This window comes from Balaenoptera musculus, chromosome 3 (assembly GCF_009873245.2).
Source record: "Balaenoptera musculus isolate JJ_BM4_2016_0621 chromosome 3, mBalMus1.pri.v3, whole genome shotgun sequence".
NCBI classification, from domain to species: domain Eukaryota; kingdom Metazoa; phylum Chordata; class Mammalia; order Artiodactyla; family Balaenopteridae; genus Balaenoptera; species Balaenoptera musculus.
In genome coordinates, this window is record NC_045787.1 from 76,328,181 (window position 1) to 76,341,676 (window position 13,496).

Here is a 13,496-nt window from a genome sequence, read left to right on the forward strand (position 1 = left end):
CTGCTGCAGAAAAAAGATTTTTAAAAACCTATCTTAAAACAAGCCTTGCACAGCGAAGGAGGAAGGGGATATATAAGACACATGTATATTTTCCTCCTTTATCTATGTGAGCCCTGAGGATACTATAAAGCACTCTTATTTATATTCAGTGAATGAAAACTTAAAAACCCCTCAAACTTGTCTTTAATTAACATAAACAAAATAAACCATGTTTTATAGGTATAAAATCTATACTTAAAAATTCCTCAAGGGCAAGAATCTTAAAATTTTTGTGATTGTATCCCACAGTGACAAATATAATTTCTAGCACATAGTATGTGCTCAATATTTCTCAAATAAATAAACGAGCCCTACAATTCAAGTCAGTAAATATTTACAAAATGACTACCATGTATTTTATTGTAGAATTAAAAAAGAAAACCCTCAAAGAGAAATCATTTTCCCTTCAGCATACCTTGGAACGCACTTACCTGGAGAAGGCTTGCTGGATGCAGTCAAAGCTGCCTTGAGGGTTGTCTTTACCCACATTTGACAAATAGAAGTTAAAGGTATGCACTTCGTTGAGGGGATCATTTTTAGGGATTTTGACAAGCTAAAAGGGGGACAAAGAGAGAAACACCTCAAGTTATAAATTTGCTGTAGAATGATCTGATGACTGACTTAACTGTTTTTCAAGCGACATTCATTTTTTACTGAAGCCCTCTTGAGCATCTAAATTTATAGCATTTATATTACCAAATCATTCAAGGAATCTGACGAGCATGCTTGTAACTCACCACGTTCTTATTTCCATTTTCTACCCTAAAGTGTCAGTAATAATATCGGCTCAGTAATTAGTTTATAAGAGGAACCCCCTTCTTTTCAAACTAGAAAACGGTTACAGTTCACATGGAAGAGTTATTCGTGAACTTGCTAAAAAGCTCTTCCTCTTTTGACATACACAGGTTCTGCCTTTGGCTACATGACTCGCTGCTAAATAGCTTCTAGATATTTAGATGGCCTCGAGATAGAGTCCATATCCCAATCTTTTGCTGTCTTATTACATACACATTTCATTTTAATTCTTACTTCTTGAAGCAATATTTTTGAAGAATAACTAGCAGCATAAGGTGAATACCATAATTACATTCACACCAAAACGCAGCTGGGTGTTTCTCCCTGCCCTATGATTCTTGTACTCATCCTAATGTTTACAGAACAAAGTCAGCAGCCTACAGAGATTATTCTGCAGGGCACTCCAAGGCTGAGCCCTAGGCAACACTGTGGAACAGGCAGATGTTTCCTATGCTCTTGCTCAAGGTCTGGTTTCTCTGCTAGATGGGAAGCCCCATTAAGTGAAGGGACAGGGTTACTCTCGATTACTGAACCCCTGTACTGGGTACATTTTCCTGGCACATAGGAGGAGCTTAATAAACATTTGTGAATAAATGAACTGGAAACTTCTGTCTTTCAACTGCTCCACTCTTCCCAGCTCCCAAGACCTTTCTTCCCTTGGGTCTGCAGGGGCCACCATGGTGTTAGAAGATACTTATGAATAGGATGCATTGGAAAGAAAGTAAAATATGACTTCCTACTCTCCAGCCTCCAAATACATGGTCTTGGCAATTTAGTAGACAAGCAAGGAGGGAGAAAGTGTTTTCTAATTCTCTTTCTTCTCCAAATCTGCCCTTTACATCAATGGAAGATTAAGACTCAGAGCTAACTGGCTGCCAGATATATATATATCTGGCGCGTATATATATGTATATATCACTCATGAATATGCTAGTAAGCATAAGCATGTATGAACTCTACTTGGCCCTGAGGACATCCTGCAACTCTGACTTGCTCACTCTAAAAAGACTCCTAATCTTTTATCTACAGAAAATAATTTAAAGCCACCAATTCCATCCCACACCCCTCCCCCTAAAAGAGTGAAGAAGGCTAAGAAGGGAGACAATTTGCAGTGTCTGGTACATAGCAGACATGCAATAAATGTTTGTTGAAGGAATGAACGAACAAGGAGAAGAAAAAAGAAAGAAGTCAAAGGTAAACATCTTTTCAAAGGAGATTCATTCAGAAGACCCATGTGGAGCTTGAGAGCCTAAATTTCACCAAAGATGTTGAATATTAGATAATACTCCATAGATCCTCCATCACTCATGAATTTAAACTATCTTTGACTCCCTTTTTAAATTAGTTCTAATTGCTAGGGTAACAAGCTTCTACATTAATTATCCACTCTATAAATTATATCTCTGGGGGGCCCTAAAGTTACTCTTTTATTTCCCCAAATTTCCCCTAGTTCTAAAATGCTGGAACTTTGTGAACAAGCCTTAATTTACTCTGTAAGTATTCATCAGGCTGTCTTATTGGGCATGCAAACTGAACACCCAGTCAGCAAACACACATTGGTGAAATGAAATGGAATGTTTTACTTCTTAATCCTATAGAGGTGGAGCAGAGCAGGAGCCAAAGGAATGCTTGTGTGAGATGCAAGGGAACAGCAAGTCTGTCCACAGGCTGGTGTAACAGCATTCACTGACGTCTGCTTTTGTTTTCCTAATAATAGCAGGGCTCTGCTGTCAGAGAAGGGATGTGCCCGGTAGCCCAAAGCTTCCTTAAGTTCTAGGACAGGAGGTAGACAGGTAATGTAGGTGTGAACACTTGAATGACATCCCTTCCTCAGCCATGACTCACTTAACTCCCATTCACCTTCCCCCTCAACTGTCCCTGTAGATCTGCAGAACCTGGTTGGGGAGATTTTCCACAGTGGTTGTAGGCTCATCTCCAGGCCAGGCTCTGGCTTCAGTTTAGGCCTAAGGTCTTCCTTCCTGTGCGGCTCAGGTCTGGGAATGCAGGAGCACTTTACGTATCAGAGTATGAAAGACTGTCCGTTTTGGGAGATTCTAAATTGTATTTTAAAAAAGTAGAAGCATATAGTTTTTTTGTATTTTGCAGGAGTGACTAGAGTCTGTACTCAAATTCTACAAATGTTCGGTATTCTTTCACTGAAAACTTTTAACTTAATTACTGGAGTCCTTAAGCTCAGACATCTACTAAACAGAGCATTTCATTCAGGAAAGTTCTTAACGAACCTTTATAATACTTAAATGTAGAGTTTTCCTTTCTTATCATCTAAATTGTGATTCCTCTTAAGTAACATTTACACTTCTTAAGGTGAAAGATTATCTTCCTATACATTTTTTTCATTTTTAAACATACACACAGAATGTCTTTGTGTAAATTTGGAGGATTTAATAACAAAAATACCTTGTATGAATTAATTACTGTGCACACCACTCAAAGCATTAGGGTCTGGCCTGATGGTGGGCATAGAAGACTTTCATATTCTTATTCTTTAAAAGAATCTTGAATAGAAAAAAAGCTATAGTCATTTAAAAAATATCATAATGAACAGAATAGGAAAGAATCAGATCAAAAAGAACCAAAATAAAAAAAAATACACAACCCATGCTATGCACCCACTGAAGTGTTTGAAAGTTTGTATCCCACATAGATTAGAACAGCAGTTTTCAACAAGGGGCAGTTTTGCCCCCAGGGGACATGAGGTGTGGGAGGGTGCTACTGGCATCTACTGGAGGCCAGAGACAGTGCCCAACACTTTACAGTACACAGGACAGTCCCACAACAAAGGGTTACCCAGTCTAAGATGTCAGTAAGGCCCAAGTTAAGAAACTATGGATTAGAGCTAGAGGTAGAAAAGAAGTCAGGGAATTCTGACTTTATTGACTTCTGAAAATTAATGAAGAAGTGGAGGGGGAAATGGTATCTTTAAAGAAATAAAAGTACCCGTTTAAGAAAAAAAGAGGTAGTATCATGGAGAATGACAGCAGGACTTCTCAGAAGTCTCTCCAACCCACTGTCCCACTCTGCGGTGTGTACGTGAGCAGTGAGCAGACAGGGGCAGGGGCAGGCATCAGGGCAAATTATGTTCATGATGGAACCCAAAGGTGAATCTTGATGCATATCATGGTATGTTTCTCCAACCGAGGAGCTGGGGTGGGGTAGGAGGTTAAGGAATGATGAGAACATGAAGCTCTGAGTTGCCACAACTAAGTTTCTACATCTCCTTTCCTCGGTGGTTTTCAGATCAACAGCAATGCAGATGGTACAGCCTGACCTAACCTCAGGCTTTTCCTGTAAAAGATCTGAGAGCAAGATGTTGCCTAGCAATATTCATATCTTTAAAATTTCAAAAGCTTAAATTATACGGTCTATAGATTTAGTATATCTAATTTCCTGAAGGAGATGGTACAAATTAGATACAAATTTTATTTGCATTAATATCTGAATATATTCTTCAGAATGAAATGTATGTACAAAGAGTACTTATGTTTATAGCTGGCCTAACAGTTTGGCTCCTTGGGCAGAGCCTTAATGGAAAGAGCAGGTTGTGTATGACAATTAGGGCAGGCAGGAGGGGTGAAGGAGTGGGGGCTTCAGAACTAAACTATGGGGGCCTCTGAGTGGACCAGAGCCTGTGGGACTGTTGAGGGTCACAGCTAAAGTGGGATCGGAGTCCCCACTTCAGAGACTAGACTTTCAGAGGAACTTGTGGATACTTATCGCTCCTCTCTCTAATATATAGGAACCTATTCCACAGCCTGTCTAGATAGCGAAACAGGAGTCAGTCTTTTCTTCCAGAATGGTTACGAAACATTTTCTGATAAACTGGCCTTTGAATATGGAATATGAAGAGAGGGAGTTAAAATGAAATGACTGTTATTGGGGGGCCTAGGATCAGCTTCTGGAGACAGGGCTAATCACCATGGGAAAAGAAATTCTGAGGTCTGATTTGGAAACAGTCTTGGAGGAGCATCCCTTTGTATGATAGGAACTTCTCAATTTTAATTATAATATTTTGAGCTTTTCCTATAAGTCAGTGGGAATACCTTTATATTTAGCAACCCATGGTCTACTGGAAATTTTTAGCTAAATGTCTTAAGAATGAAATATTATTTTAAAAGTATCAAAGACTATGATTCCAAACAGTTTCTTATTCACAATGAAGAATATAAAAATATACTACCATGTTCTGGGCAACTCAAAATATATATTTTAATTTTCATTCCAAATATGAGAGCCTGAAAATCAAAGGCTTAGGACCACAATCCACAACCCTCCTCCCAAAGTCCAGTCTGTCTTTGATAAAAAGCTACGAAGACAAAGTTTCAGGAAACTTTCAGACATTTATAATTAACATAAACACTGTATACCAAGATGTGTAAATCAAAGCTTCTAATTATTCTGAGACACAAGTTCAGGCATGTGGCACTGGGATCCTGCCTGAAAGGTCATTTCAATATCAAGTCACAGACCTCCTATTTACATAAGGATATAGGATAGAAGTGCAGTGTGCACATTGCTGCAAATTTCTCATAGAGGCATGCTAACATCTGCTTAAAAGCCACTGGTACTTTTACTGCAGAGGTTTCTCCACTGGACTGAGGTACACACTAGATTAAAAATAGGACCATCAAGGTTTTTTTTCCCTCATTTATTTAATATAAACACTTTGTTCTGTTGTGGGTATTACAAATGATTTAAACTTACATAAGCTTTTATTTGACAGCAATTCTATAAGTTTTAATATCCAGCCTTTTCTACTAAGGTGACTGCAAATGCTCAATGAGATGTTCATGACCCAGCAATACCACAGAGTTTGACATGACAACTCTCGGTCCTTAAAGCAGACCTGCTGGCAGGGCCTTTGAGATCATCTAGTCGAATGTCTTCATTTTACAGATTTGAAACAGAGAAGTTAAGTGACTTGCTCAAGGTTACCTCTCTATTTAAAATTGTAACCCCTGTACTCCTGACCTCCTGACCCTGGCTCCATGTTTGTCTAAAACACTTAGTACCTGCACTACTTACAGATTTTGTTTGTTGTCTTTCTCCTCTGGCTAGAATATAATCCTTAGAAGGACAGAGGCTTTTGTCTGGTTTGTTCCCTGTATTGCCAGCATCTTATAGTGTGTGGCATAAAGTAGTCACTCCATATGTACTTGCAGAATGAATAAAAACGGTGATTAAAGCCTCAGCCAGGACTAGAACTGAAGTGTCTGCTTTCTTTCCACCAATATTATAAAGCATGTTGAAAAGTTTCCTTATATTAAAAAGGGGTTCTATCCTCAAATAAGTTTGGGAAATGCCAGCTTAAACAAAATCATTTACTTTGCTGTAGGTTCTTTCATACTGAATAGCGGTTTCCCAATTTTTATGACCTCAGAACCCACTTCTTCCATTCCTATAGTATCTTAGGACGCCAGCCTGTCTCTTAATATTATTTGACTAAAATATCTATTATTTTACTATAGATAAACTATATATCTTAGTTTGGATACAAAAAGTGCTACAAACACTTAAACATTAGAATTCTCCATTGTTCTCAAATCCTCTCCTGACTTTTAATAATTCTGTAATTTCTGAAAAAAAAATAATTCTGTAATTTCTTAATAATCTAGAAAATTTGGTTTAGCTAGAGAAATGTATTGATATTTGCATGTACTGTTCAGGTTCCAGAGTTTAGGGACAGAATAAACCTAGAATCAGAAGAGAAAATAGAAATCTCAACCTGAAAGCCGCAAGTCCTATTTTTCAAACTAGAGCTGCGGTTATGACTTTAGGCCTAACATTATGGGTTTAGGGAAGGAAAAAAAACCCTCTCGGATCAGTCCAGATGTAGAAACCAATGCTGCGGTGGAGGTGGGGGACTAGGGAGGGGAGGGGAGGGTATCTTTCACTGGCAATTGATCAAGTTTAAGTATTAGAGAAATCAGTAAGAGATAAATATTCCTACTGACAAGGAATGACAGGGAGTGGAGAAGATCCCACACATATCATAAACATCTGAAATTTCCACATGATAGAGGCTTTACTGAGAGTAGTGCAAAATGCTAAATTTATCTGCACAAAGGGAAATATTGGCAGTTATCCAAAAAACGCAGGCCATGTACCAATTAATATGAATAATTCAGGACAAAGTAAGTCCATTTATTTCCTTGCATTCTTCCTCTTTGGCAAGATGTATAGTATTAAGGAAAAAAGTAAAGTAGTATAGCTTTTTCTATTAAGCTTCATGTAGCTCCTTAAATCCAGTAATAGAACTTCTTAACAAATTCTCGAAGAAAGGGTACAGTAGGCCAGCAACGAGACTTCTTGGTTCTGTTACTTCCATAGGATATAGTCTTATCAGAAAACTCATTCCTTTGAACTGCATTCTCATCCCTAATGTATTCTTTTATATTTATGGCTGTTTTGGGGATAACATCATTGATGGCAACATTTCAAAACTAATTTTAATTGGTTACAAGTAAGCAATACCACCTACAGGAGTAAAGTGCTAATTTTTAAAAGTCAAATATACCCAAGTTGCTATATAACTGAAACTGAAAAAAACTGCCTTGAGTAATTTCTGGCTTTCTTAATATGGTTCTCTTTAATATGAAACCAACCTTCTAAATGTTGGTATATCCAGTAAGGTGACACTGATTGATTAATTTGTTCATTTAATTCATTTATTCCACAAATATTAACTGACTGCCTGCTGTGTCAAGCACTATTCTAGGTTTCTGTGACACATTAATGAATAAAACCACAAAGATCCTTGCCATTGTGGCACATATGTACAGAAATTCAGGAGCGAGATGATGAGGGCTTCCAACAGGAGATGGGGAGAAGTGGAGGAATCAGGATATATTTTGCACGCAGAGGCAGCAGGATTCCTAGACATACTGACTGTGAGGAATGAAAGAAAGAGAGAAATCAAGGATGATACCAAGGCATTTTCCCCTGGAAGAATGGAGTTGTTTGAGTGTGTGTGTGCCCCTATATATACATGTATGTGTATATATACTCATGTGTGTATGTATGTGTGTGTATATTTATTCTTGGATATGATGATAAGTACCTTAATGTAACTGAATCCATATTAGCTAAGTGCACTAAAATACAGTTGACCAATGCTGGTTTCACTAGCTAAAAAGGGGCTTCAAAATGAGTTTTGTTATGACTCATTTTGTAACTTCACGGCCAAAAATTACTTAGAAGGGCCCAGGTGGCTGGGTGTAGTTGGCTGGTAGCTCAGTATTTCCAGGAAAAAGGGGGGGATGACAGTTAGTGGCAGGGGAAAGATGCAAATAGCAGATACTAGAGAATAGGGAAAAGGTATACAGACTATGGAGTGTGAGAGAACAGAAAATTTGTATTTAAAAATGACTGCAAAATTGAGCTAAGTGCCAAAGTAGCTTTTAGAAGAAAAGTGAGAGAGCCACCAAGAGAATCTGAGAAGTTTGTTCAGATTTCATAGGACACATGTGGTTCCTTCCCAATAGACTTGGGCCTCACTCTCCACCTTGTATTTGATGTCTCCACTTCTTGTCTTGGCTTGCATTAGCTTATCCTTTGTTTAACACTCAGTTCAGGAGCCTTTCCCTTCCCCAGTGAGATGGGTTCCCTTTTCTGTCCCCACAGCCCCTTGGGCTCACTTCTACTGCATGCTAAGTACTTGTTTGTGTCTTCCCCCCCACTAGACTATGAGTTCTTTGGTTCTTTGGAGGCAAGGACCATGGTCTTACTTTCATACATATCTGGAACATGACAGATACCTAATAAATATTTGTTGGATTCATCTGAAGAAACTTGGGACTAGATTAAATTCACTCTGAAGAAGACTTATGCCAGGACTACTAAAAAATTAGAGATATAACTGAAATAGATCAGAGGAAAACCAGGGCTCTGCAGAGCAGGCAAAATAAACAGCGAAATGAAAGGAGGAAAAAAAAAAAGAAATCCCAAGCAGCATGCACTGTGTGGTACAAACATCAGGATGAAAAAGTTTTTTACCTCCTTGTGCTATGTTTAGCCCACAAACCTAGGTCAAGTGGTTGCCTGGTTTGTGGAACTTAAATTTATTATATATTATACATTTTTCTTTTTTTAAAAGTATCTTCATCTTTATAAAAATACTCACAGAATACTCTGGCCTTACCAAATTCCATTGAAAATATGATCCAGCGTCTTTAAAACCACTTTGCATTTTAAAGGACTTAGGGAAACCACACTAAATAATTCTAAACTTAGCAATTCTCCTGGTCAAGTAGGAAGCAGAATTTTGTTTTAAAAAATGGTTTGTTTCTCAGAAACAAAGCCCAAACCTGAATTCTACAAGCAAAAAAAAAATCTTAAGTATGAATGTCAATTTCCAAATTCATTGCTAATCTTCTCTCCTTGTTCTACTGGAGTCTTGAGAAGAGCTTTCTGTAATATGCCAGGAGGAACTGCTGGGGAAACGTGGGTGGACTAGAAGTCAGGTATGGCAGTCAGCAATGATTGTTTAAACCTAGGGAGGAAGGCTGGTACTTGACAGATGTGAACGCTCAAGATTAACATAAATTGGTAAAAGTGGCCCAGGCCTTAGATTTTGCAAAACACATGGTTTCATTCCAACTCAATCAATGTTGCCATGAAAACTTATAAGTTCAATAACATAAATTGTATTTAAGTCTGAAGAATATTTCCATATAGATTTGGAAATAAATTCAATTCTTAATTTTCTGTTTTCAACATCAACATATTAAAAAACTTTTTTTAAGCTACAGAATGCTTTTTTCAAAGTAAATCTTATGGGGAAACCCACCATGTATTACAAATAGAGTCAGAGCCGCTCTGGTTGAGCGGACTGGGACTGGGACTGCTGAGGCAGCCACTGTGGTAACATCACAGAACCCAGGCTCTGGGGACCAAAGACACAAAACCATGGCTGCATGTTAAGGAAAGAGAAACAGCAACAACATGTACGATAGTCAGGGGATATCATTTTATTAATTACATTTTAGTCACATCTTAAATGACAATTACAAAAGAATGTGTATAAATATGAAGTCTTATCTGCTATTTCTTGATGGGAATTAGTGCCAAATATTTGAAGGATACCAAAGATAGGAAATGGTGTCCTTCTGCCTTATTCCCTTTCCTTTTTATTTTATTTTTTAAACAAAAAAAATTATTTGTTTTATTTATTTATTTTTGGCTGCGTTAGATCTTCGTTGTGGTGCGCGGGCTTCTCATTGCGGTGGCTTCTCTTGTTGTACGGCACAGGCTGCAGGCACGCAGGCTTCAGTAGTTGTGGCTCATGGGCTCTAGAGAGCAGGCTTGGTAGTTGTGGTGCACGGGCTTAGCTGTTCTGTGGCATGTGGGATCTTCCGGGACCAGGGATTGAACCCGTGTCCCCTGCATTGGCAGGCGGATTCTCAACCACAGCGTCACAAGGGAAGCCCTCCCCTTCCTTTTTAAAATGCTTTCTTTACTATTGGATCCCTTTGTATTTCCAGTTCTAAGTTGGGTATACCTCAATGGTTTGAGAAGAAAAAAGTGAGAACTTCTCTCTTACACACAGATGACAAGGGAACAGGGCAATCAGACCACATCTGGTATTCTAGATTACAGGCTATGGAGCAACCCTGCCCAGTTTCCAATGCTGGCTCTGGAATCTACCATCTGTTACCTTGGGCAAACAACTTAATCTCATTAATTCTCAGTTTCCTCATCAGTAAAATGTGGATAATGATATTATTCACCCTATATGATTGTTGGAGTTTAAAGAGATAACTCATCTAAAGTGCTTGCAAATAATGATGCAAATAATGATCTATTCTTCAGCAAATAATGATGTATTTGATTTTCAAAGTAATTTAAAAATGGTAATGGACTGATAAGCGCCCTGTGGATAATCAAAAGTTGATAATATACTTATTCTGAATTCTTGGTATTTACAAAAGTAAGGGGCTAGAAACCTTCAAGGTCAAAACTGACGTATTAGCTTAAATAAAAGTCAAAGAAGCTATCTGGGAAAACAAACAATCCAAAAGACTAGCAATATTTCTAATTGTTCCAAACTCAACATACACAGAGATAAGGTACAAGAATGAATCAGTGGGCTTCCCCGGTGGCGCAGTGGTTGAGAGTCTGCCTGCCAATGCAGGGGACATGGGTTCGAGCCCTGGTCTGGGAAGATCCCACATGCCGCGGAGCAACTGGGCCTGTGAGCCACAATTGCTGAGCCTGCGCGTCTGGAGCCTGTGCTCCGTAGCGAGAGAGGCCGCGATGGTGAGAGGCCCGCGCACCGTGATGAAGAGTGGCCCCCGCTTGCCACAACTGGAGAGAGCCCTCGCACAGAAACGAGGACCCAACACAGCCAAAAATAAATAAATAAATAAATAATAATTAAAAAAAAAAAAAAAGAATGAATCAGCCACAACAGGTGTCCATGGAAGGCTGAAAAATTACAGATGCCTGCTGCTACTCTAGAAGGGTAGCAAACACTCCTTGCTTCCCAAGTGCCCTATGCGTTAAAAAAAAATGCTGCCTTCAGTAGCTACAGCACAACAAAGAAACAAAATAGAATTAAGAGTCCTTATGGAGCCACAACTTTGTGACTTTAAAGTACTCACTCTTCATAAATGCAAACAATATTTTAAAGTTTGTGGGGTTTTTTTTGTGTGTCAAAGCTACAGATAGTTTTGAAAAAGGAATAAAACCTATAGTATTCTAATTTTTATAGATCTCTTTCCAAACATCTACCCTGAAAATATGTTCCTAAGGTAGGGTCCATTTCAATAGAAAATTTATTTCTTTTCAGTTTTCATACGTCAAATTCACTTGTTGATTTCCTTCAAGCCTTCAAGAAGTTTATTTCTGATTTTACATTGATATGCACAGTAGATCAAGAACTAAATTAGAAACTGCAATTCTCATTCCTAAGACACTTAGCAGTTCTGATGTAAATAAGAGGGCCTGTGAAGTCTCTTAGATCAATTGATTTATTATTGTAAGAAATACAGGACAAAAATGATTCATTTTTAAGGATGGTATGCCTGGGCCACTGGCAAAGCCAGAAAACCCATCCCCTTCAAATAGAGAAAGAGACATGTTGCTAAAGAAAGGGTGAAGATATTTTACATATGAACAACTAAGGTAATTACTGTATTTTAATAATTTATATCATAAAACTGTTGATTGATTATCTTCTACATAGTTATTTGATTCTGCTAGGAGGCAGACAACATGGGTCCCTCTAGAACAATGAAATTATACAAGATCGCAAAACATTTTATCCTCTTGGCAATAATTCATTGCATTGCCCCTTAAAAAAGATAACCATATCACTAGGTTTCATGAGACATTTGGCTCCTCATGACTCAATCGCCTTAAATATTTTTGAAAAAAGTTATATACATAAATATATATTTTTTTTACAGATTCTGAAATTGTGAAGTTTAAGACTTTATCCAAAATTAATCCTGGATTCACAATTATCTTATTTTTCAAGTTCTCTAAGGAAGGAACAGAACACTATCTTCCTGAGAAAGTAAAACGAAACACCAAGCATCCCTAGTAGAAAGTTTTTCTTTACAGCCAAATACAAAACGTTTAAACAGCTGTGGAAATATGTCAGCATCATCTTACTGTTCAGTGGAAATGGAACACCTCAAGCTCCTGTCCCTCCTTCCTAATCTGTGAAAACTGACTTTAATGAATTACTAATACAACGAGATTAAGAGAAAACTAAAATGCATTCAGATTAGTATTAAGAAAGAATTTCTTAGTATTGATTAGTAGAGTATTACTATATTCATAAATACAGCTATGCCTTACATTCTCACTCTAAAATAAGATATCCCCAATACAACTTATTGAGTGATTATTAGACACTCTCAACTTTTTAAGTTCTATAAAAGACTGCCCTTTTCCTATGGCTGCTTAATTAAGTACCAACCCTCTAACACTGTGAGCCCAATTTAGCTATCTTTAATCAGTTCTCTACTGCATTCTGAGTTTTATTGCCTGAAGCTCCCTAGGAATCTTATCTTTTTAAATTCAACTGACTACTACTATTCATTCCCATAATCTATTCTTTCTAGACTGGACCCATTCCCAGGACACTTCACAAGACCACTGTTCCAAAATGTCAACTGTTAACTCAGAAAGGAAAGTGGCCTCTTCTCCCATGTTCTTGATAACACCAGCAACTCTGCCTTTACCTTCCTCCCGCTGGGGAGAAAGATCACAGATGGGAGAAAACTTTCTTTCCCCACTGATAGATGACAAAGCAACTCATTAAGTAGCTGACTAGAAAGATATTTAGCTGGTGTCTAGGTATAGATAACTTCGAGACCTGCTTTCTCTTTTTCTTGTCAACCTGTTTTTAAACCTTGAATATTCAGCCTTTCTCCTAGATTCCTGACATATTTAAACTTGGCATCTCAAAACATTTCTTTTATGTTTATAGAACAATTAGAAAATATAGATAAACAAATCTATCTCATTACTAGGGTAATTAGTAAAGCAATGACATTCTGGTGTATAGCATTTCATTTTCTTTTGCAGATTTCTATTTGTGTTTGTGTATTTATTTTTTTAATTAGTATAATGGTATATATGATATCTTATTATTAATTAGGAAGAAGAAATGACAACTTCAAAAGTTTCCAACC

The 13,496-nt window shown here is 37.7% G+C and overlaps 1 protein-coding gene across 2 annotated transcripts in view; it reads right to left on the reverse strand.

The window, feature by feature from the left end:
• Positions 1–13,496, reverse strand: part of ELL2 (elongation factor for RNA polymerase II 2) — a 74,061-nt gene that overhangs the window by 29,674 nt on the left and 30,891 nt on the right. For both annotated transcript variants that reach the window (XM_036848389.1, XM_036848388.1), the window contains exon 3: positions 471–592. In XM_036848389.1, coding sequence (XP_036704284.1) covers positions 471–592 — 122 coding nt within the window. The remainder of the gene's footprint in view (positions 1–470; positions 593–13,496) is intronic.